Here is a 27,172-nt window from a genome sequence, read left to right as displayed (position 1 = left end):
TATTAAATTCATTTCAAAGCGATATCCTTTTCATCTTCGAAATTAAAGATCTGCACTTGGTCTAGTCCCAAGTTAACGCTATTTCCAGATTCGTGGAAATAGCGTTTTGTTGGTACGCTCATTTATATTTCAAAATAATAAAGTTACCCTATTATCTAAAGTTATCAATGTAAAATCACAAATTATCTTATTATTAAAAGGAAATAATTATTATATTATCTAAACTAGTTTTGAGCTCTCTGTTCTGTTTTCAGTGATATTCGTTTTTTATAAAAATATCAATAAAAGAAAAGAATTGCGTGTCTACAAGATGTAACGATTTATTTCCATAGATTGTTTTAATTGCGACTGATGATAACTGAATCGAAACATATCACTTTTATTCTTATTAAATGTTTTGTTGCAACCTGGACGCGTTTACAACCCGTGCACATAACAGGCATAAGCCATGGGCAGTCTTCCAAAAGATTATGAAAATACTAACCTAGAGAAATGCTGGTAAGTTTTTGAAAGACTGTCGAAATACAAGTCGCACTAACTTCTTGAAAATTTAATAAAAAAGCAAATTCCAAATCGCGAAAAAGCAAAAGCAATTGCAAAAATACATAATCAGCGGAAGCAAATGCGCGAGTATGTCACCCGAGCGCATTGGCTTTAGCTATTATGCTGATTAAACAATTACTTGACGGATATAAGGAATCGCCTAACCGAAAAACAGCGAAGAGAAATATTTATTATTTCTCAAGGCATGCCGGGATTGATGGATAATAATGTACCGGGACCACCTGGTCCCGAGGGTCCTGTTGGTCCTCCTGGCGATGATGGTCTGCCAGGTGATAAAGGAGAAATTGGACCAATGGGCCTTGCAGGACCGCCTGGAGTTCCAGGAAAGGATGGATATCCAGGATTACCAGGACCGCAGGTATTTCATTACTTCGGATTTATATACTAATAATAATAAGAAAAGGTACGGAAGTGTCCCCCTCCGTGTTCTTTTGATGAGCCTTTAAGGCGATGCTGAATCGGTTCTCTCTCTCTCTCTCTCTCTCTCTCTCTCTCTCTCTCTCTCTCTCTCTTCTCTCTCTCTCTCTCTCTCTCTCTCTCTCTCTACGTGTTTATTTTTGGACACTTATATTTTTTAATTAAAATCCTTCTCCACAATTAAAATAGTGCCTAAAACATACTGCGCTAACTATAATTTAATACAAAAAACGAAAGTAAATTAAAAAATTATATTAAAAAATTATATTAATTATTGGCTTTTGCAGCCGACTCATGACAACATGTGTCCCATATAAAAGTTTTAAACATTGTATGTATAAAATAAGTAGTTAGCAAGATATGAATTAAATGAAAGAACAATACGTCTCTTGTAGAATGATCCTAGAAGCTTTAGTTATGTATAATTTGCACATGGAATTGGTGCGAAGAGTAGTAATTGTGTTCATGGTAGTTCAGAAATCTCGTATTTGGTGGCGTTAAAGTCGAAGAACAAGGATAGATGAGTGTGTTTGACAAAGAGCCCTAGCTTATTTCCCTTACTCTTCGCCTCACGCGCGACCCCCAGTCCGTCGAAAAAAAATCTGCAGATTTTTTTAAATAGGATTAAAGCTTATTACGAATTCAACAATGTATAATAAAGTTATATTTCCGATATTCCGGTATTTTCGATATACCATTTCAAAAAATCATTTTGAAAATAATTCACTTTTTTCATTTAATAAGGGACTACCAGGGCCACGCGGAGAACCAGGGTCTCCAGGTCTTCGAGCTTTAGATGGACTCGCGGGAAAACCGGGACTGCAAGGAAATGATGGAAAACCAGGCCAGAAAGGTAACAAAGGACAAGAAGGCGAACAAGGACCTGTTGGACCTCGCGGTCTACCAGGAAATTCGGTAAAAGAATGAGTGAAACAAATATTATAATATTGTATTACGTGATTTGTGCCAATTGTACATATATTTACCGAATAACGATCAATCTACGTAATTCTAAAATGTCACATCAATTAATATCACATCAATTAATTTCATAGGGCTTAATGGGTTCACCAGGCGTACCAGGTGAACCAGGATTGGAAGGGAGACCAGGTCAACCTGGTCCTCCAGGCTCAATAGGCCCTCCAGGACCTCCAGGACCTCCTGGTCTTTCAGCTGCGAACAGTAGCTTTGATAGCACTGGTAATCCCGGTCTCGAGGGACCTAGAGGTTCTCCAGGTCCTCCAGGCATAGTAAGCATCTTGTTTAAAAAAAAATACCCAAAACAAAAAATGTGATCACATATGCAGTCACAAAATTAATTATAGATATAGGACATTGGCAGTTTATTTTTTGTTACAAATTTATCATATTATAATTTTTTAAGGAAAATTTGATTAAAAGTAAAAATCTTTATTAGTGATATATCAAAAGAAAACTTGTGTTCCTATTTAATTTCGTATAATTAATTTCGTAACTGTAAATAGATAAATCTTAAATTCCTAAATGAATGATTAGCCAGGTGAAAGAGGAGCTCCTGGAGAACGAGGACCGACAGGTCAAATAGGACCGCCCGGAATACCCGGTAAAGACGGAGCGCCTGGATTGCAAGGTCCACCTGGGAACAGAGGCCAAACGGGATTACCCGGGCTTCAAGGTTTATCGGGCCATAGTGTAAGCGAAGCGGAAATTCGCGATATTTGTGCCAGTGTTCTGAGAGGTGATTTTCAACTGCAGACTGTTCCCGTAAATATTAATTAAAGTTCACTGAAATTTAACTGATCCTCAGATAATCGATTCTCTCCGTTTTCACAGTAAACATAGAAATCAATCTAGTTAAGTCGATTAAATTCTAGTTAACTTTGATCAAAATTAAGGGCGACAGAGATATCTTATTAAGAAATAGACACGTGTAAATGGAAAACGTGTGTGATGGTGTCATCAGGAACATGTCTTAGATTGTGATGTGATCTTTTCCTTCCCAGACTGCACACATGTCCAAAATCGGGATGTTTTTTAAGACGTTTCATATCCAAATTTTGGACATGGTGTTGCCTGGATTATTATCACCTATGTGCATACAGAACAGATGACCGCAATGGCAGCACTAATACAAGGTCCACCTGGTCTGCCTGGTCGAGGTCGTCCGGGCCGTCCTGGATTACCTGGTCCCCAAGGTCGCCCAGGTACACTCTTCGAGTCAGAATCATCAATCCCTTGCTCTTTCATCTTGTGCTCGCCATTAATCGCATTACAGATCAGCTGCTACTTAATAGGTTTCTTATTAGTTTATAGAAGAGTCTTGGACGTAGAACGGAATCTAGGTCAAGAGGAGATGTTTAGCAAGTGACAACCGAGCGTTGTAGTAACGTCATCATTTAAATGCTTGAAGTATCATCGTCACCGCCCCTCGCGTCTCTAGTGCTATAGCATAATCGAATGTGACTTATCACAAGGCACTTAATAATATTGACTCGGGATTAATGTCCCGGTGTCGCGATTACGCCCGTAACAATAATGATATTGGCATGTGTCGCAGAGAGACTGAAAGAACTAATAGAGGGTCTACGAGGGCTACCCGGTTTACCGGGACCGGCTCGACACGGTCGTCCCGGTCGAGCCGGAAAACAGGGCATTCCAGGTACCTATCGCTCGGAACATAACATCTCTCTAAAATGTCTGGAAAATGGCCCGTTTGGACTAATGGACACTTTTGCCGTGCGCATGCGAAAATTAGATTAGTCAAGTAATTTCATTAGCTTCTCATCATCAGACGTAATGCTTTTTTAATGCATTAAAGCGGATATATATTTTTTTTAAAGCAGCATATAAATCTGTTTTCTATATCTTTGATTATATCTATATCTTCAGTTTTTCTTCATATTTCTTCTTCGAGTATTTATAATAAGAATTATATAATAAGAACGTTTATCAAACTATTTTAAGAAAGACATCTAGATAATGTAAAAGAAAATTAATGCATGGCGCAGTCAATATCTTATAAATTTATTTGCTGTTTGCACGATCGGGATACTTTTTTGTTACAATTAATTTCATTTTCGATCGTTTAGGTGATCCAGGATCACCGGGTTTGCCGGGGGAACGCGGTTTCGTTGGTTTACCGGGGTCGCAGGGTCCTATCGGTCCACAGGGACCACCTGGTGAACGTGGGGAAAAGGGAGATAGAGGCCCGGAAGGAATCGGTTTGGAAGGCTCGCCTGGCCAAACAGGTCCACCAGGTTAAATTGCATAATAATAATAAAAATATATTCACATAGATAACAACGAGAAATAATTACGTAGATTTTGGGATAATTGTGCAATAAACGTATTGCGTTTGCAACAGGGCCTCCTGGTAATGACGGCGTCGGTTTACCCGGAAGACAAGGAGACAGAGGTGAACCAGGTAGACCAGGTAAATCATATTTAAAAATTTACATTTTTTTAAAATAATTTACGGATAATTAAAATCTCTTTAATTTCGACATATACTGAAAAAAATGCTGTAATATGAAGTAAAACGTAGTTTGATGCAATAAACGTCAAATCACAGGCTGTCAATAATATATTATACGTACGTACGTAGTTGATAGAACTAAATTTTACTTATTTAACTATATTTGTTATTATCTTTACTTTTAGTCTTTTTGTTTCATTAATAATATTATTTAATTAAAAATATTTCCATTAGACTGACGTTGATTCAACAGTATTTTTTCTGTGTAATATTTGTATTTATATGCGCTAATTTCGTGTTAACAGGTGTCCCTGGTGCGAGAGGGCCGCCAGGAGTTCAAGGATCACCTGGATATTGCGAATTCTGCAATTATCCTGGCAGCAATTATTTGCTTAATCGTGGAAATGAGAAAGGTCCTTGATCAGTTGTAGGAACTAATTTTTAGGATATAGCGAAAGAAGCACTGCAGGAAGAGAGATATTGTTAAAAAAACGTAGTCTATGTACTTTCTGTACATGTGAATGCTTTTATAACTTAGCTCCCAATCCCTAAAAATTTCTTACAAAGCACTGCCATGTAAAGCTAACGTTTTTCTAAATTACAATTTAATCCAATGTATTATTTAATAAAACGCATTTCTCGATATATCAGCTTCTTCACGCGTCAGTAAATTGCAGTAAAATATCCAAGGGGACATCCAAGTTTATAACTCCCCGCGAAAATTTGTATTCATTTTATCATTTTTAATTATAAAAAATACGAACTTTACTTTTGACTCTGAATAAATTTTTTTCTATCACATAAAGATGTTTTAAGTGGCTTTGAAAAAGGAATCGTCGCATAAATCTTTAATTTCTTAAATTTCATAAAATGATGATCTTTACCTTGTTCATCATTCCGTCTTTCCTTTTGCGCCGCGGACGTGATCCTCTCGAGGGATTTCAAATTCGTCGCGCGCGTCGCCGCGGTCCAATTTCTCCGTTCTTCCCGTTCAGATTGGCGATCGGGCCGCCACCGTTCGGGGAAAGATCAGCGACAGCCAGTGATGGCCGCGACGTGCGTCGGATCGGGATTCGTGCGGCGGGCTTGTTTACCGTGACGTCGTCCCGGCCACCGGCGGCGGTGAACCCGCGTCTCGTTCCGCGTCGGGATCAGCGGCACGCCCGGGTTGGCAGCCGCCGCGTGCACGCCGCGCGTATCGACTCCGCCGCAAAGCGAGGTGGACGTGCGCGTTCCGCGTTTTGTCAAAACCGCTCCCGCGGTCGTCCGCCGCGAACAGTCCGTCCGTCAGATCGTGTGCAGCCGTTTTCGGATTAAAGACCGCCGGGGCGTCTCGTCTTCCCCCCTCCCCCCAGGCTCGCGTGACCTGTCCCCGTCGGCGATTTAATGACGAGTGAGTGCGAGCAGTAAGAGCGTGCGAGGGTGGCCTTCCACGGGCACGAGACGACGACTCCACGCCCCCGTCGGTACCCTTTTTTTCTCGCCGAAGACGCGCGCAGAGAGCGCCTCAGGTAGGTAGGTAGGCAGGTAGATAGATAGGTAAACCGACCGGTAGAACAGGTTAGGTGTCTGCAGAGGCTCTGTCGTGAGGTCCGTTCTCTTTTCGTTTTCAATCTTTATAACCTCTCGCGAATTTTTTTTTTTTCTAATATGTATATATTTAAAAAAATTTGTTTTATTATCTTTCTTTAAGCAGACGGCGTAAAATGACAAATTAAAATCATCGTAGTCCAATCTAGGGGATTAGAGATGCTATTGCTTAATTAAATTGCTATAATTACTATGATAAAGTTAAGACTTCACTGATACGTTGAAATTATCGTCTAGAGACTGCTTGGCTTTTTCTACTTGATGCTCCGAATATTAATGCCGTGCTTGAAAATAATTTATGTTTAATTGCTGTTGAACATAACGATCCGATGAAGAACGCCAAAATAATTTTGGCATTCAAAATAGAACGTCGATATTTTGTTAGCGTCTGCACTTGGAACTCCTACAAATCCCATACGCTCTCGTACTCTTAACCGTGCGGCGAATTCGGAATGAGAACGCGCATTAAGTGACAGCTTGATACTCTGATAGGTGCTGAATTATTGATGGGTAACCGCGGAGGCATCATTTATTGACGCGCCGTCCGTCTTTGAAATTGATCGGGGAAATTAAGCCCGTATCTGATCGACGGAATATAAAATTGAATTAAAGAGAGAAAAAAATATAGCAATAGAGACTGTCAGACTAGGTGTCCAGACAAAGGAAGAAACGAGAAAATAGCGCGACGCTGATTAAATGTTGAATTTTAATTAGCGCGTATTTGACTTAATTAAAGAATACTTATAAATGAAGAATATTTACACTACACTGTACAGCGTAATTAATTGAGAGAAGGATCGCCCTGCTAATGCCTATTTCCACCAATGTAGATTAATGTCGATTTAACTTATTCTTTATTTTTTTCTAATTCTTAGAACTAGATAACAATACACTGAGAAAAATGACTTTATCAAAATAAAACATAAATGTTTGAGTGCGTTTTGATAAAACCACCAGAGTTGGGTAAATTAATATAATTAATAATTTTTTAATTAAATTAAGTTAAAATGGCTTATAAAATTAATAATTTAGTTGTGCTAAAAGTTATAGGAACAAAAAAACTAAAAAAAGTTAAAGTTAAAAGTTACGTTAAAATTAAATTAAGTCAAATTAAAAGTTAATTTTGAAAAGCATTATTCATATTAAATTAGAAATTTGTAAGTTTTTAAAATTACATTACTCTAAATTTGATTGCTCAAAACCACTTATAATATGGATGATCAAACAAATTCAATATTTTATTTGTAAATTAATATATAAAATAACAAAGAAATATTGTTTTTTATGTAGGAATATATTTTTTCTTTTATAATCTTTTACATAGATAAATTTTTAACTTGAAAAAAATTGATAAATTAAAGTTTGTGTGTTAAAAATAACTAGTTAAAGTTAAAAATTAAATCATTTAAAATTAATTAAGCTAATAACTAGCCAACTCTGGGTGAAACTAAGCAGAATTTCTGATTATTACAATACGACTTTTATTTTATATATATATATATATATATATATATATATATACATACATACATATATATATATAAAATAATTTGCTAATTCCTATAAGAATTACCTGGTACTAGTTGAATCTATTAGATTTCTAATTAATGCAATATTATTCTTTTTTCAGTGTATGAACCAAGTTAAACCAAGATCAAAGTTGCTCTACATTGGCAGAGAAATGGATATAAGATGCTAGGTAGCATCAGTAATATTAAATTGACTGTTAATTTAATTTTGTACCACGACGTTCCTTTTCTGATTCAATTTAAGAACTGTGTTTAAAACCGAAAGTAACGGCGTACAGTTCGAAAGAATTAAAAATGACACATTTCAACACTGAGACCTTGCTATGACCGTGTACTACAGCCTTTTTTGATTTTAATTGTATTATGTACAATTTTAATTATAATTTTAATTGTATTATGTACAATTTTAATTATAATTTTAATTGTATTATATACAAATCGCGGTCTTGGTTCTAATATTAATTATTGGATATAAGATTATATTATTACTGTGTTTTATACGTTAAGAGAAAAAAATTTAATTATAATTTATAATCATTTTTTGTGTCAACTATATATGTATAGTTGTTTTAATGCATATTATAATTTTTAATTATTATTACTATGTAAATAGTAAGCAAAAGTTAAAAAAAAAGTTGTATTTACAATTGTGATTGTATTAACTACATAGAAATGTTTATTTTATTTTTACCATTAATATCTTGATATTTTACTATAATAATATTTGAAATTATCATAATTTATAGTGAAATTTTTTCATAGTTGGTAGGACTATAAACACAAGATTATTATTACTAATATTATAGCAGTAATAGCTATAAAAATCACAGGAGCTCTTAATTATAATTATTTTATTATGCAATTTTATAGTTACAAGTATCAAACACGTTTTTTCTCGGTGTAGATAAAATTCTTAATTTTTTGTTGTTGTTTTACTTTTATTGTGAAGGGGGAAAGGAGGAAGGATTAAAGACAATGAATTATGTAATTGGAAATGTCTCTTCTCAAGCCATTCTGCCAGTCGAAAAGAATTAAGATTAATCGGAGTTTGATCACCCAAAAGTCGCCGCGAAGAAAATCTCGCAGGACATCTTTCCCGGGCCGCGCAAGCGCGTGGTTTACAGAATCCCGCGCAAACAAGTCGGAGCTTGTTGCTTTTGCTCATTACCACACGTCGTACTTTTCGCATTTGTGATAAGATATAAATCGAGCAGAAAATAATTGGCGCTGGATAAATTGAGCTCGATTCAATCGAAATCAAATTGAATACGTTCAGGGTTTGACGAAAGAGAGAAAAATAATATAATAAAGGTTAGGAAGCGCGTACCTCGCTCTCTGAAACTCAACGGAAAGCTTCCTGGGACGTATCAGACATGACGAACGTAAACTGCGTGAGAGCACGTCCAAACGTATCGTGTGCCGTCGTCGATGCTGTCGCGTTCGCACAGATTTCGATTCCCTTCGTCCGGTTTAACGGTGCAAATTGTTGGGCCGATTGTCGGTCGGAGTTCGGAGTAAAAGAGACCTTCCTTCTCACTTCTCAGTACGCGCTGTGAAGTTGGCCGCGCCTCCCGGCCGCTCCGTTTCGCGCGTTCCTTCAAACGCGCCCGCGGCCGCCCGGCGTTCCTTTCCCGGCCGTTCCCCCGTTTCTTCGGCTGATCTTACGTTCCCCCCACCTGGCCCACTTATCGTATTGATTCAAACTTAGGCATCCGCGCTTAGTTCCCTCATTCCGCCGAGGCTATCGGCCGATTATTCATTGCTCATTGCTTCCTGATCGGTCTATTCCGGTCTGCGATCTCGATCAATTGTTAAGAATAGCTCAATTGGCGTGATGCTCGACACTACGATCCATAAAGGTCAATACTCGCAATTCCCCCTTTCCGGAAAGACATTTTTATATAAACAATATATTATTTTTATTTTTATTATTATTTTATTAGTATTATTAATATTATTATTTTTATAAATAATACTCGTGTTGTTGGGAAATTTTTAGATAATGAAAATTAAAAGGATAAGATAATTATTTTTTATTTTTTATTAAATTTTTTCTTAGATTTCTCGTTAAGATTATTTTAACTAGAATATATTATTTGCTTATCCTACACAATATAACTTCAAGCTCGAAAATTCTACAATTTATATAAATAGTATATTTTAAACGTATATTTTTATGTAGATGTGTGTGTATTTTGATTCTCCAAGTGTTTTTTCGTGTTACACAGCGCGTTAAATTATAAATAGAATTCCATCTTGAATTTTGAACGAATCATAAATCATTTAAAATAAGCCTTATACATACTGACGTTTGTATTCCAAAATTGGCACATTGAATTACCTTAATTATTGCATCGTAAATGAATTATGTCGCAAAATTTAGCACGTTGACTCGAATGCAAAAAAAATAATGGTGAGAAGCACCGAGAAAATCAGTGGCCGAAGAAAATACCTTGGATGACGAACAGTCGATTTTAAATCAATTACATACATCTCGGGGTATCGACGTTCGCTAACTAGGTCAATCGTTTACGGATTATATCATCACGGTTGAACAACCTTGAATTAATTCTTTTTCCTAAAATATAGTCTCCATATATATCCTTGCGAGAAAAGTCTATAACGAAGAATAACGGAAGAGGCTAATATTAATCCTTTACGGTTCAAATTATCTCTTGGGAATAAGCAGAAATAAAATATTTCCACTTCAATTTAATCTAATCAGCTGTGAACACTGTCGGGTAGTGTAAATAATTATTACATATGTAATCAGCGTTAATTGACCTTTTTTAAGATATTTTAATCTTTAAACGTCAAAGGAAAAAAGAGATGCCCGATTATCTGACGTAAATACCTAAAGTAAAAAATAACATGTGTATTCCGAGTATCAATTAATTATTATATAATTATAATTAAAAATTATATAACTATATTATAATATATTATACAGTAATATATTATAATATATTATAATTATAAAATTCAATTATAAAGGAGAAAGGAGAATTGTGGTTACTGTGAATATTATGGCTAGCCTTATTATCTCTGTTATTAATTGATGAATTTTAACAATTGCTTATGGAATTATTTGTTTAGTAGCCCACTACTTTTAATAGCGGTAATACGTTATACACATTAGCTGACAATTGTTATAAGGGTGAAGATTCGATATTTCAATATCTCAAAAAATCAATCTTGAAATATAAAAAATATGACCAGGCCAGAAAAATTGATCAAGTGAATATATTGAAATAGCACCGTTCTCGAAATTCAAAAGAGAGTGAATAGACAATATTTCTGAATTGTTTTGGTAATTTTTTTAAAAATCTTGAAATTTCACAAGTTAATTGCTGCAAATTATATTGATATAATTCTCACAATAAAAAAAAAAAGAAAAAGAAATATGCATATGGATGCGTGCCTGCGTATATGTGTGCACGCATTTACAATATATCTATTTAAATATTTTAATTATTCATTTAAATTATTTGTTATTATTTAATAATTTTTTGATGATAATGTATTTGTCAATGACAAGTGCATTATTATAAAATTTTTTCAAGGTACAGTTTACCACTTAATTACACATACTTCCTTATTATTTTTAAACTTGAGCGTTGTCACACGAATGTATGTACATTTAAGTGTTTTTTTTTATTATTTAATTTTTTTATTTGTCTGTACACATTTCGAGTTATGCAAAGTTAAAATGGGATTTTTATTGTAACAAAATACTGTGTACTTTATAAATTAAACCAATTTTTGAATTTATTTTCGGGCTAGCCATATTATCAAATTTTTCCTTTTCCACCGATTATGCAGTGCGTCACATGTTTATAAATCGCGTCCTATGTATTAAATGTTTTATCATTTTTAAATCTGTTAAACAACACTGACGAATATAATCGTTCAAGTTTCAATATAAAATACTGATTATTAACAGTTATTCAATAAAATAAAAATGGGTGCCATATTACTCCTTTCTCTTCTATTATTTAATTATACACTTATATTACAATATATTATAATATAATTACAATTAAAAATTATAATTACTTAAATAAAAATGTTTTTATAGTATTGTGTTACAGACATTCGTATGCAAATTCTAGTTGAAAACTTACATTGATGATGCGCTTCCGTAAGGCAAATATATTGCGTCTAGTCTCTAATCATTACTAATTAGTTCTCTGTAGTCCGTCGTTAGGTCGACGATGAACAGTTTCGTTCTCATCACGAGGCGACGTAACGCACTTCTATGAGCTATGAATTAATAGCAGCTTCGCTGGCTGTGTATCTACACGTATCTTCTTATACGCACGAAGTGCATATCATCAACTTGCAACGGGGAATGTATTACTTGGAACTACAGCTAATAAGAGGAAATAGTGAGGAGCAATGTTCAATGTTGTCGCGGCTTGCTGAATTATTCCGCGGATACTCGAGCGCAACTAACAGAACAATTTTAACGATTCATTTTTGGAACTGTCACTATTTTGGTACGAGACGAGCATTAATATCCCGGGCTATTTATTTCATTTGAAAACTATTATCGTGCTGCTCTCGTTAAAGGTATAGTTGCGACGGAATATTCGTTAAGAGATGTACGAGGCAAGTGACTGTCTAATGAATCTGCGATTAGTCACTCCAGTGACCTTCGCTTAGCACATACACTCACCGATCTTTTATGTCACCGCATAAATTTACTACTATAATAAGGAAAAAAAAAGAAATAACGCAGTCAGTCCCAAGCGCAGGATTGTACCTGTCGTTGCGAAACGACGTCCGCTAGAAACGATCGCAGAACAACGTGCAGGCAGAATCGGTGAAGAAGTGCATCATCATCCGTTCATTTTTCGCAGTGAAAATGGCAGAGGAAGGCGCGGGCGGATCGGGAAACGGTAGCAGTGGCGAGATGAGCCGTTTGCAGCTTCTGCAGGAGATGCGACAGCAGAACTTCGACACTATACGATTCGCATCGTATCGTACCGCCTGTAAGCTGAGATTTATACAGAAGAAAGTGCACCGTAAGTATATTCCTTATCTTCGACATCATTACTTCAAAACCTTCAGAAGCAAAATATTAATCCGTGATGTAAGAAAAAATAAAAACATTTGAAATTATAAATAATTATAAAATTGAAATTATAATGATCGTATATATGCTTTGATATTAAAATTAAGATTTGTAATAAGAAATTTGCAAAGAGTGCAGTTGGTCAGTTTGACTTTTAAAAGGCGTTCCGCTCATTTGCTACAACAACGATATAACTAAATGATTGTAAATTACAAATATTAAAACAAAAGTTCAGCACACAATAATTATAAATAGTGAAAATAAAAATCTAGGAGCCAAAATTTTATTATTTAAATTGATAATAAATGCCGTTACACACTTAAAAGTAGTCAAAATTATGACATAGGTCTCAATCCCGATCATCTTCAATGTTTAATGTACAAAATTGATCTATTATAAACTACGCACACAAGTTGTCGCGAGCAAATGCTCATAAATAAAAACTTGATATAAATATTTTAAATCGCGACGTTCATTATTAAAATCATATTAATAAATTGTCTAATTAGCAGAAATTTGAAGTCACAATAAAGAGACAGGTTTCTCTGTCTACATTCTACAGGATATAGGAAAGATACGAAATCCTGAATAACATAATTCCATAAGAAGTCAGAAGTATGTTGTTTGAATGGTAAAGATAATAATGTATAATTTGTCCTAGTTTTAATAAATTGTAATTTTAAAGCTATCTGCAAAAAAAAGTGAATTCTAATGAGAATTTGAATATGCATTAACAATAAGTAAAAAGCTAATGATACTTTTGCTTGATATTTCTCTGCAATCAGAGATAGATATCAAAGTAGACAATAGTAGTACCAAATCGTGATACCAAAATTTAATAATATTTCAAAATTTTTATGATTCAAAACATTTAAACTGGAAAGTTTTATTTTTAGTTATAGCGTTGTAGCAAATAAATGATATATTACATGGATAAAATTTTTCAAACTCAACGGTGGACCGTTGAAATATTCTACGTCTTTACGATGATTAATAGGGCAAAGATCTTTAAGGTTCGCGACTCAGAAACGCTAATTTTCTCATACTTACACGAGTATGTTAATGATAATTAACAGTATCTTCGTGTCAGAGCGTCGAGATTTAAAGCGAACGTGGCGTTCGCGCTTGCGTTAATTAATTAATTAATCTTGTGTGAAGAGATGTTAATAAGGTAAATGTCAAGGTATGTACCTTTTTAATAACGCATGCATGGTTTTGCGCAGTGCACAACGTCGATATATGGAACGTAATCGAGGCGTTTCGAGAGAACGGTCTGAACACGTTAGAGCCGTCGAGTACCTTGGGAGTATCCAGACTCGAAACACTACTGTCTTCCCTGTTTCACGCACTGAACAAGAGAGTGCCGGTGTCGCAGCAATCCAAAGTTGACGCTACCACAGCGTTGCTGATGAACTGGCTGCTTGCCGCTTATACCAGCGGGTATGCTTGATAAGATAAACAACCGCTATTCCTATTATACACGGTCGTTGGCATTTAATTAAACCGTGCGATTTCTTTTTTAGGGAGAACAATAAAATATCCGTATTCTCGGTTAAGGTAGCTCTAGCAACGTTATGCGCGGGAAAGCTCATGGATAAATTTCGATGTAAGGATCATGCTATATTGCGTAAACATAGTCGCGGGTTGTAAAACGCAGTTACATGTCTATTCTATCAGTGCAGATTAGCTTTAATCTTGATTTAATTTTTTTTATCTTTTTCTAATTTTAAAAGTAAAAAAAAATCTAGGTTAAAATTTAATCAACATTACAACATTTTACAACCACTTATGTTTACTCACGCTCTTATAGAACGGCTTTAAATCTTAAGTAAATCTTTTTTTAAATCTTTTTTTCGTTTTCTTATTCATAGTCAATTTTTATATTTAAGATCGTTTTAAGTATTATTTTGAGATGTTATGAATTTATCGTAAAGCATCTTGAGTACTTTAGCAGAATGATTGGCTAATTTCAAGACAATATTTTATACTTTAAATCTTTTTCTTTATTGTGTAACGTATTAACTATCTTAAACTAAAGACTTCATTGTTTGTGCTATTAATGACAAATCGCTGTATAATAATAAAATCACTTTATTTTTATACATATGTTACAAAAGTATCATTATATAATAATAATAATAATAATATTGCCTTGAAATTACACAAGTCATTCTATCAAGAGGCTTTAAGATATTAAAACGTTCTTGAAATAAGAATCTATTATGAATACCAGCTTTAATCGGCTGAGCCAAGTTCATTAATGACGTTTATTCTATGAACAGATATATACTCGCAAATATCCGATAGCAACGGTCACATGATACACTGGAGGTTCGCCGATTATCTGAAAGAAGTTCTAGCTTTAACCGCGGCAGTTTACGAATCCCCATCGTTCGGATATTCCGACGGTCTTGCTAATTCGATTTTTCCTGCGGTATGTACGCACTATATGTATATGCACAAGCTGTTTTAATGCGTTACCAGACTAAACGGATAATGCTTTATATGCAGAATTCCAAAGTCACCGTTAACGATTTTCTGGATACGCTTATGTCAGATCCTGGACCACACTGCTTAATCTGGTTACCGTTGTATCACAGAATGGCGGCCGTGGAAACAGGTAAATTGTGCAAGTATTTAACCGACTGAAATCAATCGACGAATGATATCTCATCCTTCGTATTTCCAGTTGCTCATCCTATTATGTGCGACGCATGTCACAAAGAGAACTTTACTGGGTTCCGATACAGATGTCAGAAGTGCCATTCGTATCAGCTATGTCAAGACTGTTTCTGGCGTGGTAAAGTTTCAGGGACGCATAATAATGATCACGAAACGAGAGAATATAGCAGCTTCGTACGTACTTTGCTATTTCTGTACGCTACGCTGAAACATTTAAATTTTGCGTTATTTTAATCTGTAACAATGTAATTTTTGTTTTGACAGAAATCACCGAGTAAGCAAATTGGCCATTCCCTGCGAAAGAGCTTTAGATGTGTCCCCGAGAAAGGAAAGAACAGTCTACCGCGATTCCCGGAACAACCCGAGAAGACGTTAGATCTATCGCACATAGTGTTAGTATCTTTATTATTCACTTACAACTTTACAATCGCTCCTTGTGTCTCACATAATTTTACAATCCAAATAAATTCATTACGTTCCAGCCCACCGTCACCTTTACCATCTCACAACGGTTTTCCAGATCCAGGATTTATGGCTCCCTTTGATTCGGGTTCAGTGGATAGTCGTTCGACTTTGAGAAGGTAAACCCCAATAAAATTCTAATTTATGCACAATTTATTTGCCTTTGCCATTTGCGTGCAGACGCCATGCTTTACTTATTCCTTTTGTATATCGTCCAGTATGGACAGTTCAAGACTGGACGATGAACATAAATTAATAGCACGATATGCACAAAGGTTGGCACAAGAAGCTAGGACCATGGTAAGTCCTTTAACATTTACGTATATTTTACGCTTACTACTATACTATCTACACAGCCACGCGTAATTGTAATTTGCTTGACGTTAAAGCGCGAGTGTATATACTTACTACCTTAATCCGTTAAATTCATGAAAGCCGTGAAAGCCAATTAAATTATTCTACCGTTTCTATTATCGTTGACACTCTCTGGCGCTAATATTAATTTTCACAACTGCCTCGTTAACAGCCTCGTACCGCGTCCAGAATGTCCCAGGCAGATCAAGCGGTAAGTACACATTATTTGAACCACTACTAGAGAATTTACCTCATCGCGGCTCGTTTCATGCGGGACAATATTTTTGGTTACAGGGTCGAGCACCGTCGGATATGAACCTGGCGTCGTTCGACGCGTCACGGGCTCAACGTGAGCTTATATCGCAGCTGGAGGCAAAGAATAAGGAAATAATGCGCGAGATAGCAAGGTTAAGGTATACCTGTGTCGTTTATATTCCTTTATATCAAACCTAAACCTCGATTTCATCCTGTTGGCCCATCCTAGGATCACGCATGTTCAGAACGTTTTGTTTCGCTTTGTGTCACCTTGGTTGCATAGCCTGCACAACAAAACAAAGAAAAACGATACATACTTTTATACATATTGCCAGTTAACAATGATAAAATTCACGTTTCCTTACGGACAAATATTATTAGACTTGTGAATAATCTATTGGAAATTATTGAAAAACGTTCAAATCCAATATTGTACAGTATAAGTTTCAATAGTTTTTTCGTGAGTCCAATAGTATTTTTCCATAAAATCGAGTTTAAATATCTTCGTTGACATCGAACATTTTTTTTCTTTCTCTCGGATTAATGACATACTCATACGTACATACTTTCATTAGATTCATACATCAATACATTTATATACTACATTTACCACACATCACAACGCTTTTAAAATGATTCAGCAAAGTGGAATATTATTATATTTCAGTGTAAAATTGTACATGTAATATATTCCACTTCTTTGCTAAGTCGTGTCTAACAATTTTTCACAAAAAAATGTTTTATTCTCGCTCTACAGAAGGCAACAAGAGATAGAAGCTGCAGGTTTAGAAAATCCGGCGTTAATGTCAGAATTGCGAGCTTTGAGACAGAGAAAGGACGAGTTGGAGACACATCTAGCGACGTTGCAAGATTCTAGGAGGCAACTAATGGTACAGTTGGAGGGTTTAATGAAAATGTTGAAGGTACTTTCATGATCATTTTACAAAATTGCTTCTTGAAACGGTTAAAATTAAATGAGTTTTCATTTCATTCTTTAAAGAAAAACTAGAAGAAGAAATATGTGTTACGGAAGTTTATAACAAGAGCAGATTTTTATTTCACGTAAACAGGAAACACAATTAACACGAATGACATCATACAATTTACTACTACAGAATCATCAGGCATCGCCACGATCAACACCAAATAGTTCACCGCGAAGTACGAAGTCACCGCCTTTGCCACCCGGTGCCATACCGAGCAGTAGATCGGCACCGCCGACTCCCGGCGGACCCTTATCTACACCTCAACAACAGCAACAGCAGCAGCAACAACAACAGCAACAACAGCAAATGCAGCAGCAGCAACAGCAACAAATGTCTCAGAGCTATCAAAATCCTATACCGACAACGACAGTGGCTAACGCTATACAAGGCAACGCTATGCTCGGCACGATACAGAATCCCATTCCAGATAGCTTGTCGTGCGTTGGAGGCGATGTAAGGTAGGCAAGCATGCACAAAGAGAAAATACAATTATAAACGAAAGGATAGAACCTTCTATAGCGCGAAAAGAGCGGAATAAAGACAAAGAAAATTATAAACGGATAAATTTGCGTGATACATAATTGTACACGTGATATATACAGAATAATATATTACATAGCAATTTATTCATTTAGACATTCCGAGCGAATTTTAGAAATCTATGTACATTCCATGTACATAAAAATACATTCTACAATGTAGGTATATAATTAGATTGTGCAGCTGAATAAATATTAATTACTCGCAATAATGTAAAATAGATATCACATATTGAAGATAATAGTTTTATGTCACGCGTCGCATTGGACTTGATCCTTCCAAATTATTATCGATCAAATAAACGTTTTGTATTAAAAAAAGAAAATCAACTTTGAAACACAAACGCTCGAAAAGCAGGTTCATCACTTATTATATTACGAAATATATATATCTCGATCATGTGTTTATTAAAAACTTGATTTCTCCTGTCAACATTATTGTAGCAATTAGAGATATATTATTGCACAGTATACGATTACTTCACAATTTAGCTCAAAAACTCCTAAATTCTCCTGCATGCGAATATGAGCGATTTCTAATTAAGCTAGTATTAAGAACAATGTGGTACTAGCGCGAAATAAGTGAGAGTACCTCGTAAGATGTTACTTGAATCGTCAGATTTATATCGACTTATAAATATATATAGTAGATATATTTGTATATCCCATGTCATGTCGCTTTTAACCCTATTTGAAATAATTTCTTCTAAGTTTTATTAGGTTCAAGGTGTAAGTTTCTTACGCGAGTTTCCTCCTTTTAGTTTGCTACCATTATTAGTCATCTTAAATGTATCATTTTTATATACAGTACAAAAGCAACTATCCTGTAAGGAAAGTACTGATGCGTTGAATATAAGTTTGACGCGTACGAGTTACCCATCGAATCCTCCTTTTTTGCTAAGCTTGTGTAAAACCCATCCAACCACCCTTAAAATATTGTTATTTCATATTTATTACGCAAACGTTGCGATATGTAAATATATAACGTCCTGCAAGTATTGTAACAGTCAAACGCGGCAAATATCTTAATAGATCAAAAAATGAAACATTTGCGATGCGTTCACAACTTTGCCATATTGATATATTTCTGTTAGATTACAGTATATCATTACATTAGACACCAATAAATATATCGTAGCTTCCTGAAAATGCATGTGTGTATTGTTACAATCGATGAGTTGCCAAGTTTAATTTACAAACTTTGTAGACGCTTATATGTCTTGGTCGCGCGAGTAACCATAGCGAATTGAATGTGTAAGAATTACATTAGCAGACTGAATAATGCTTGTGCAATAAAAATTGCATGCCGCAATTTTTTGTTCAAACAACTTTTATTTTGGAAATTGCTTCGCGCCAAGAAAATAGAGATTTTCGATGTCAGGTCTGCGTTCAGGACAAACAGCTTACCAGGGAGCGGTTCCAGCAGTGCCAATAATAGTTTGGGCCGATCCTTAAGAAACGACTTACTGGTAGCCGCCGACAGCGTTACTAATGCCATGTCAACACTTGTGAGGGAATTAAATTCAGGTATGTTAAAAAAAAGTGCGCTATAAAATCGATTAGTATCAATAATAACATTTAATAAATTGGACGTAGATACGTAGGAGACCTGCGCAGAAACTAATTTGAAAATATTCCTCGATACTAAGAATATGTTAGAAACACTTGGAAGAAAAATATTAAATTACAGTTAAATGGTGTATAAAACATACTTTTATTCTATTTCTAAATTTATTTCTAACAGTTCTATCAAACTTAACACCGACAAAAATTCACCTGACAAAGCTACGTCCAATTATGCTTATAGTTTTAAATAGTATAATGACACGATACCGCTCAGCCTATTTTCCATGATAGTCTGTTAAATTCAATACATAGTTGGTACATTAATTTCGCAAAATATAGGTATTTACTCTGACAATCAGAACCAGAGGTAATTTTTAAGAGGCAGTAGCGCCTCTCGTGAGTTGTACAGATCAATTTGATATTGCAAGCTTTTAGCTACGAAGTATGTTAGTATCTATCGCCGTGTTCTTCTAGCTGATGGCATGTTAGTTATACGGATTATTAAGCGATTTCGTTATATCAGTGGAGCCGTAAATATGTCAAATTCGATTGTCTCGGAGGCGAGAGGTGAGCAATAGATAAACTGATCTGCATTCACCATATTATCGTGCGTAGTACAACAAAACCATATCTATTAATACTACACTGTTTATTACTATTCTCGTTACTATTTTTGCTCCTGCTACTTTTACTATTATTACTCTCACTATCACCACACTATACAAATGTATATATTAATTAGTGTTTCATGCCATTTCATAAGAAACGTTTCTTCTTCACCTAGCCGTTCTAAACATATAACATAGAAAAACATACATTTCCAATTTTTCAAGATGGTATGTTAACTTCTCGCACACCGTACGTATACTACATATTTATTGTTTCTAACTCGATTTAAAATCGCAAGAAATAATACGACGCAGAATTTTCAACTACTAACATTTATCTTTGAAATATTCTCAATCATCGCATTTAAGCTGAATGTACAGGCATGCCACGTCGCATTTATATTCTCTCATGTCATCAAAAGAATCATGTAGCATGAAAAAGAGATGCGACTCTTCATCTGTTCCTAGTCTTGATATTCATAGATGATCTGTGAAATGATTCATATAAATGCTGTCTATACGTAAGATATTTCATTGGATATACTTGAATCGAACTTGGATGCACCTTTATGTATATACGTTCGTATTCTGGAAAATCGTGTAAGTATAGCATTCATTGCAGGAAGATGAATAACGATCGACGTCGATTTTTATAGTTTTGATCATAAAATGTCGAGATAAGTGTATCTCAAGTCTAGTTTTACAACATCTTGCATTATACACAATTTTTATGCATATTTTTAATAATGATTATACGAAAGGCATACAGAACTTTCGTTCCATAAGATGTAAATACAGAAATATACATACGATTCCCTGTTAAAACTATTATACTTTCTTTCTGCAGTTGTTTTCTTTTTACATAAAAAACATGTAATACATTTATAATTATACATTTATAACACATTTTTTCTTGAACTTGATTGGAAATCATTATTCATGTGGATTTCATTATCTACTTGTACATTTAAATTTTAGTTTTAATCGTATTTAAAATATTATTTTTCCTTCAAGAGTTTTTAACAATTGCGAGTTTTCTTAATTTATATTTTAATATCTAACAATCGAGAGAAAGTGCAATAGTCGTGGGATATTTGTGTATATTTTCTCTATACAGTTTATTTCTAAAACGTTCGGTGTAACTTATAGCTATATTCTATTAAACAAAGTAACGAGAAACGTTTATACGAATGAGCGCGTTTATACGAATAAACACGTCGTCTCCAGATGCAAACCGTGTACATATAAACCTTCTTCGTTACTTCTGCTAGTGAGACTAAGTACTAAAGTTAGTCCGAACGGTTGGAACATAGTCTGTACTTTTGCCTGTTGCCATTTCTACACGGTTTCATTTATTTTCTTTCTAGAATAGAGAGTTAGTTAATATTAGCCTAGTGGAATAGCACACGGACTACATTACACGCAAGACCACAGATGACAGCAACAATTTAATCCACAATTTCAAGAAATTTTAAATACATTTATACTTATTAAAAAAATTTTCGAGAGCCGAATTACTTAGACTAACGAACCTGTACCTAAATGACAAGTGTCAAACAAAAAACTACAACTCAAAATTATATAAGAAAGGGTTATATAATTAAAAAAAAAAATTTGAAATAGATATAAAATTAAAAATATTTCGATAAAGATAAGGACATATATTACATATGTATACTTTTCTAATTGAATTCGGCCGAGACAAATAGACGTTCCGATATACTATATACAATATACAAATGACACTTTAGACGTGTTGTGGAATGTATGTGATGCACCCCCCGTGAATGTGTCCTGGTGGCTTGCAGACTCAGACCAGGAGGACCATTCTCACAACTCGGGGCTAATGAACATCAGAAAACCGCTAGGTAAGTATCTCTACTATTGACCTTCAGATTTTCTTTTTTTTTTCTTACTTTTACTTTCATTTGCACCTTAGATATTCGCAATGTCGCTCTTCTAATCGAAACAAGCCCGAAACTTTTCAAGCGCTGATTATCTACGAGTTTCATATTTCGATTTAATTTTTTTCTTTCAACATTCATTTTGCAAAGATCAAACTGTACATATGTGTACATACAATATACTCATATTCATATCTAAGAACATCTCTACATTTCTTGTCATCTTCATAAGCATCACTCACACACTACGATGTATACTTCTGACGATAATATTAAGATAAGTTGTCTTACGAATTTTTGTGATAATATCTTCATAAACGATTATTCTTATTCGTCTATAGTTATAAGTCTATATATGTACAAATGTCAGATAATATTACCTTGGTATAACTACGTAAACCTTCTTCAAAGTTAAGAACTACTTGGGGAGACCAAGAGAAAAATGGAATTAAATTCAGCGAATATATATAGATATGCTACTTTATCTTTTATCGTTTGAATCAAAAGTAACAAATATAACAAATGATCTCGGTTCTTGTGCGACTGAAATTTGAAACAAGTCGCATCTACTTATAGACTTTGAAGCCGGTGAGGATGGAGACGATAGCAGCGGCGGTGGGAATTCCTGGCGAGAAGAGCTGCAGCGACGTTATCAACAGGAGAACGACTTTTTGGCGGAATTGCGATCTCGTAACAATATACCGCACACACCATCAGCCACGCTGTCCAATGAGCAAGAGCAAGAAAGAGGCGAGAGAGAAGAGGCGGACGGTGAAAAGGAAGATGAAGACGAATCCAATTGGGCGGAAGCGGTGAAGAGATGGGTCAATCGATAAACCGATCCAGCGAGAAGCCCTGGTCGTCGAAGATATGAGTTTGAAGATGAAGAAGATGCGACAGCGCGATTGGATCATACACCTACACGCTGTGGACTAATACTTCGATATTAGTATACTGTATATGTAATCTTAGGGAAAATTGGATGTTGCGATTTCGAAAATCTATACATTTTGTAAGGCGGTACTTGCAGTTGAAGAGCGACGCGAAAATCGACGAATAAATTGTAATTGATGTAATAAGATTTGACAAAAGTAATGAGGATTTTCACGTATACGAAACGAGTACCGTAATTAATTCGTAAAATGGCATTTGTATCGCGAGCATACAATGATTTTGCTACTGCATTTATTTGCAATTTGTAATATAATAAGACTTTCAGAGTTTGTTAAATATATACCCATATACTATATATACCTATATAAATACGACTTTTAAAAATAAGCATTTGTTTTATTACATTTTTTTATTTGTTGTTATTATTGTTATCGCTATTTGTAATTACTACTAAGCGAATTAAATGCAATACACAAGAGTACAGTATGTATCTTGTAATTCCATCGCTTTAAAAGCTAGTTTATTTTTAAGGAAGCATATATCTGTACATATTTAAAACGATAATTGATAACTGACGAAATAATTTTATCATGTCGCAATATTATTCATCCACGCAGACGTTTATATTATCTCAATACGAAGAATTTTGCACAAGTGTTACCATACCATTGACCAAACCTGAAATAATTAACTGTAACGGTAAGGCGATCGCAATTGAATCAACTTTTTAACATATTATAAGTTTAACGGGAACTTGGTTTGGTAAGCCAAAATGTGTTTTTGTACATTCGTACTGACGCTTGACGTACAATAACGCTATTAAATGAAAATAATAATAATAATACATAAACGAGTATAGAAGTATTGATGCATTAGATAACGCTTTGAATGACGACTTTGAATTCGTTCGCATTTACAATTGAATACGAAAGAGTAGAGGAACGAAACTAGTCTTACGTACAAAATACTCGTTTTTCAGTTCCTAGTATATAAGAGAGTATTCCGATTACTAATCCAATTGTTAAAACACACGACTGCTACCGATAAGAACCAATGCGTTTTGTAACATTTAAATGGCATGTCCTGTCCGCGAAATATCCTGTGTGAATATATACATATGTGACGTCAAAATTTCCTTTGTCTATCTCTTTGCGTATGAAAATGATGTAGCGCCTATGAAAACTGAATAAAAGTTTATAGATACACATCAAAATGATAATTGCTTGATTCCTCTACAGACAAATCCATTATTCTAATAATGTTTTCTCATATCTTACATTGTTTTATTATGTCTTTATTTGTTATTTTATCCCGGAAATATTTTTGGCACATGAAAAAATTAAACGTGGATAATAATGTAATAAAGATATATAAAACTTAATTATGTAAAATTATAAGCGAGATTCTAAGTTATATGTTAACTACGTTAAAAATCATGTGTAGATTTTTTCTTGAGGTAGATGCCTATCAAATGCAAATATACATGCACACAAAATATATACTTTATATTAAAAAAATAGTTTTTAGAGTAATAAATGCACATATACAATTATCTCATTACAGTATGTTAACATCTAATGTGAAGACAAATTTTTATAATAATCTCAATACAGATTTTAGCATCTATATACTTTCGAAGAAATATATAATACATACAACACTTACACAATAATGTTTCCTTTACATTATTGATACCAAATTTATAATTGATGAAATATATTAATTGGAACATCATACATCTGCTTTATAAATTATCCGTAGAAAAAATTGGGATCCTTTAGATTAGAATCCTTTTTTGCTTACACATGTTTATACAATATAAAAAAATAAGAAATATAAATGTTTTTATTTTGTTAATGTACCATCACAAACAAAACTAATTTTGATTGTAATGAATTCTACGTTTAAATAAAAATAAAAATTGAAGAGATTCTACTGTAAAAAGAGATAGCTCAAGCAATGTTTAGAATTCCAATACATACAATTCTATTCTGTGTATAATTTAATGTAAATGTATAAGCAGATGTTGATATAAATGATAGTAAAAATAAATTTGAATACTAAATTGCTTTTTATACGGACATTTTTAAGGATAATATCGCGAAAGACTATTTAATTTTAACATTTTTCCTGATTATGATCTTGCTGTGTTCTTGATATTCTAAGTAGCTCATTATACATCAAATAATGATCATTACTTGGCTTATCTCTACTATTACCTGATTGCAAACACAGTCTCGCTTTTTTTGTAATGGTTGGACATTCATCAAATGTAGAGTTATTCATTGAGTCCTGGTCTGCAATAGTAATAATTTCAACTTCCTTCTCTGAAGACGATGGACCATTTTTATCTGCAGTTTCCTGTTTTGCATTTATTTGCTAAAGGATGAGAAATCAATTATACATGTAGGATTCAAGGAAAGTGATGTTTAAAGTAATGTAATAATCCTACATATATAAATAATTAATTTCAATATTTCACATGCAGTTTTACATGAAAAAGCTAGAGAGAATTAATAGTGATCTCAAATTTTTATTGCTTTAAAAAATCTTGTTATATAAAAATGTTTATTACATCATGATGCATTATGGAACTGATTATTTCCATTTTTTTAAATGCATTATGAATGCATTATGAATATATGTTAGTAATGCGTATTTATAATTAGTAACAAGTGCAACAATACTGTTAAAACTGTTAAAATTTTCATTACGCAAAGTAAGAGCAAAACAAATTTCCATCACAACAGATTCCAAGATTAAATTAATTACCTGGGTATTAATATCTACTGGCTGTATGCTAATCAAAGAATTTTCATTAGACTTTCTTTGGATACTAGAATCGGTACAGTTTTGGTCCAATGTAGTCTTAAGTAGCCTTTCTAATTCATTAACTCGAAGTTGTAGAGATATGTTACCACTTTCGCAAGTTGCTTTCGAACGTACTTCGACGTCTCTGAAAAAATACAATGGGAACATTGACGATTGAAATGTAGCTATTTCAATAATAAAAATACATACAATCTCTTAGATCGCTCTTCTCTCAAGGATTCACGCTGCCTTGCAAGCAAACATTGTAGATTCTCAATTTTTTTCGTTTTCCTTAGCGTTACTCTGAAATTAGTGACAAGTAAATTATAAGATATCAAGATCAAGATACATAAACAGGACATACTTTTTCATAACAAAAATGTAATTAATTAAAGTATTGCTATCTGTCGAATAAAGATCAGATCAAGCAATAAACTGCCAATACTCAATTAAATTATAGATGGTCAACATAAACAAACGTACTCTCGTAATTCTAACATCTCCCTCTCTTTCTGAGACAGCTTCTTCTTGAGATCATCATATGCCAGATGACTCTTGCTCTTAAAATACTTTATCTGTTCCTTCAGGGCGTAGATAGCAGAGTTCTTCTGATTGATCTCGCTTTCCACCTTTCGTACTTCCTGTCTGAGGCCAGCATTCTGCTTTTCTAGAATCGCATTTTTCGAGGTGTAATGCTTGATGTTCTTTTCATTCAGTAAAATCTGAAATTGCAAGTTGTCGATCTTCCCTTGCAAGGACGAATTGTTCGCATTATCCGTGGAGATCTCGGTATTCGAAAACGTAAAGTGAGCCTTGTGGATTCTACTCTCCGTCGCTCTATCCCGACATTGCGGACAGGTCTGCGATCTGTGAGATATAAATACGTGTAAAAATTAGTTGGATGAATTTGTTTTATTTGCACTTTTCTATAGTCCTTGTGCTTAAAATGAAACGGGATATACGTTCTCGCCCCTCGGAAGATAAAGATGGACGATGGAAGATACGGAAGGCATAAGGCGAGTTTTTTCATTCATCGATTGATCAATCGCATTGTACATAAATACAACTTTGTTCTGTAGAAGCTATATTTGCACACAATATGACTGATCCATCGATGAATTAAAAAAACACTCGCCTGTGAAAACGAATGGCGTCATCCATCGCGTAGATACCTAACCATAAGCTGTGTTTACCTTTCGAGCCATTGCAACAGGCAGTGATGATGAAAGACATGTCCGCAACGAATGAAAGAGATGTCTTCGGACGGTATCAGCAGATCGTGACAAATGACACAAAGGATTTTCATTCTACATGCAAAACGAAAGTGAAAGCAAAGCGGACAAGTGACAGCGACCTACTCGACCACGTCTCCAGCGTGCTCTGATGCTGTCTGATGTCTGATGCTCTATTGCTCTCGCGCAAGGTGCAGAAGTCGCAGAACCGCGCATGATCACGGGACAGCTGATGAGTTCTTGCAGCC

The 27,172-nt window shown here is 34.5% G+C and overlaps 4 protein-coding genes across 24 annotated transcripts in view; 2 read left to right on the top strand and 2 right to left on the bottom strand.

Annotated features, from left to right (window-relative positions):
* The window catches only part of LOC105200917 (collagen alpha-2(IX) chain), a 30,740-nt gene extending 25,660 nt beyond the window's left edge, over window positions 1-5,080 (top strand). For 2 of the 10 annotated variants that reach the window (XM_039446002.1, XM_039445993.1), the window contains exons 12-20: window positions 747-922; window positions 1,726-1,896; window positions 2,037-2,231; window positions 2,497-2,698; window positions 3,063-3,164; window positions 3,518-3,619; window positions 4,050-4,217; window positions 4,325-4,393; window positions 4,741-5,080. In XM_039446002.1, the coding sequence (XP_039301936.1) occupies window positions 747-922; window positions 1,726-1,896; window positions 2,037-2,231; window positions 2,497-2,698; window positions 3,063-3,164; window positions 3,518-3,619; window positions 4,050-4,217; window positions 4,325-4,393; window positions 4,741-4,856 (1,301 nt within the window). In that variant the 3' untranslated portion in view covers window positions 4,857-5,080. Of the gene's footprint in view, window positions 1-746; window positions 923-1,725; window positions 1,897-2,036; window positions 2,232-2,496; window positions 2,725-3,062; window positions 3,165-3,266; window positions 3,725-4,049; window positions 4,219-4,324; window positions 4,394-4,740 lie in introns of those variants that run through there. The other 8 variants (XM_039445994.1, XM_039445996.1, XM_039445995.1 and 5 more) reach the window with 8 other exon arrangements.
* LOC105200726 overlaps window positions 1-9,498 on the bottom strand; it is a 34,546-nt gene extending 25,048 nt beyond the window's left edge. The window contains exon 1 of the mRNA XM_011168412.3: window positions 8,882-9,498. The gene's annotated coding sequence lies outside the window, so the exon portion shown is untranslated. The remainder of the gene's footprint in view (window positions 1-8,881) is intronic.
* On the top strand, window positions 5,473-24,088 carry LOC105200725 (dystrobrevin beta). 8 transcript variants are annotated; one of them, XM_039446004.1, is made up of 18 exons: window positions 5,473-5,946; window positions 7,656-7,724; window positions 12,417-12,581; window positions 13,855-14,071; window positions 14,155-14,237; window positions 14,914-15,065; window positions 15,143-15,251; window positions 15,321-15,487; window positions 15,578-15,705; window positions 15,796-15,894; window positions 16,051-16,075; window positions 16,302-16,340; window positions 16,424-16,536; window positions 17,142-17,307; window positions 17,500-17,828; window positions 19,291-19,436; window positions 21,892-21,951; window positions 22,564-24,088. In XM_039446004.1, the coding sequence occupies exons 2-18, from the start codon at window positions 7,718-7,720 to the stop codon at window positions 22,821-22,823; spliced, it is 2,265 nt and encodes a 754-aa protein (XP_039301938.1). In that variant the 5' UTR covers window positions 5,473-5,946; window positions 7,656-7,717; the 3' UTR covers window positions 22,824-24,088. The 8 variants fall into 8 exon arrangements, with proteins under 8 accessions (XP_039301938.1, XP_025986018.1, XP_025986015.1 ...); XM_026130233.2 differs by having other exon boundaries at window positions 5,474-5,946; window positions 16,424-16,542; XM_026130230.2 differs by having other exon boundaries at window positions 5,474-5,946; window positions 15,994-16,075.
* On the bottom strand, window positions 15,702-27,163 carry LOC105200724 (E3 ubiquitin-protein ligase TRAIP). 5 transcript variants are annotated; one of them, XM_011168401.3, is made up of 6 exons: window positions 26,886-27,163; window positions 26,176-26,559; window positions 25,903-25,995; window positions 25,654-25,837; window positions 25,101-25,260; window positions 15,702-16,668 (listed from the first exon to the last, which is right to left on the bottom strand). In XM_011168401.3, the coding sequence occupies exons 1-6, from the start codon at window positions 26,996-26,998 to the stop codon at window positions 16,616-16,618; spliced, it is 987 nt and encodes a 328-aa protein (XP_011166703.1). In that variant the 5' UTR covers window positions 26,999-27,163; the 3' UTR covers window positions 15,702-16,615. The 5 variants fall into 5 exon arrangements, with proteins under 5 accessions (XP_011166703.1, XP_011166704.1, XP_011166700.1 ...); XM_011168402.3 differs by lacking the exon at window positions 15,702-16,668 and adding an exon at window positions 23,370-23,559; XM_011168398.3 differs by lacking the exon at window positions 15,702-16,668 and having other exon boundaries at window positions 23,370-25,260.
* Window positions 27,164-27,172: the final 9 nt, after the last annotated feature.

Source organism: Solenopsis invicta, chromosome 2 (genome assembly GCF_016802725.1).
Source record: "Solenopsis invicta isolate M01_SB chromosome 2, UNIL_Sinv_3.0, whole genome shotgun sequence".
Classification (NCBI taxonomy): domain Eukaryota; kingdom Metazoa; phylum Arthropoda; class Insecta; order Hymenoptera; family Formicidae; genus Solenopsis; species Solenopsis invicta.
The sequence above is the reverse complement of the archived record's forward strand: the minus strand, read 5'-3'. Positions and strand labels throughout refer to the sequence as shown.

Bases quoted from the DNA above. Each gene is read 5' to 3' on its own strand.
- LOC105200724 (XM_011168398.3), bottom strand. From the start codon at position 26,998: ATGAAAATCCTTTGTGTCATTTGTCACGATCTGCTGATACCGTCCGAA. The intron at 25,838-25,902 runs GTATGTATTTTT...GTATTTTTTCAG, and splicing joins GAAGAGCGATCTAAGAGATT to AGACGTCGAAGTACGTTCGA. The intron at 25,261-25,653 runs GTAATTAATTTA...CTCATCCTTTAG, and splicing joins CAGTAGATATTAATACCCAG to CAAATAAATGCAAAACAGGA.
- LOC105200725 (XM_026130229.2), top strand. The intron at 14,072-14,154 runs GTATGCTTGATA...TTTCTTTTTTAG, and splicing joins CTTGCCGCTTATACCAGCGG to GGAGAACAATAAAATATCCG. The intron at 17,829-19,290 runs GTAGGCAAGCAT...TTTCGATGTCAG, and splicing joins TGCGTTGGAGGCGATGTAAG to GTCTGCGTTCAGGACAAACA.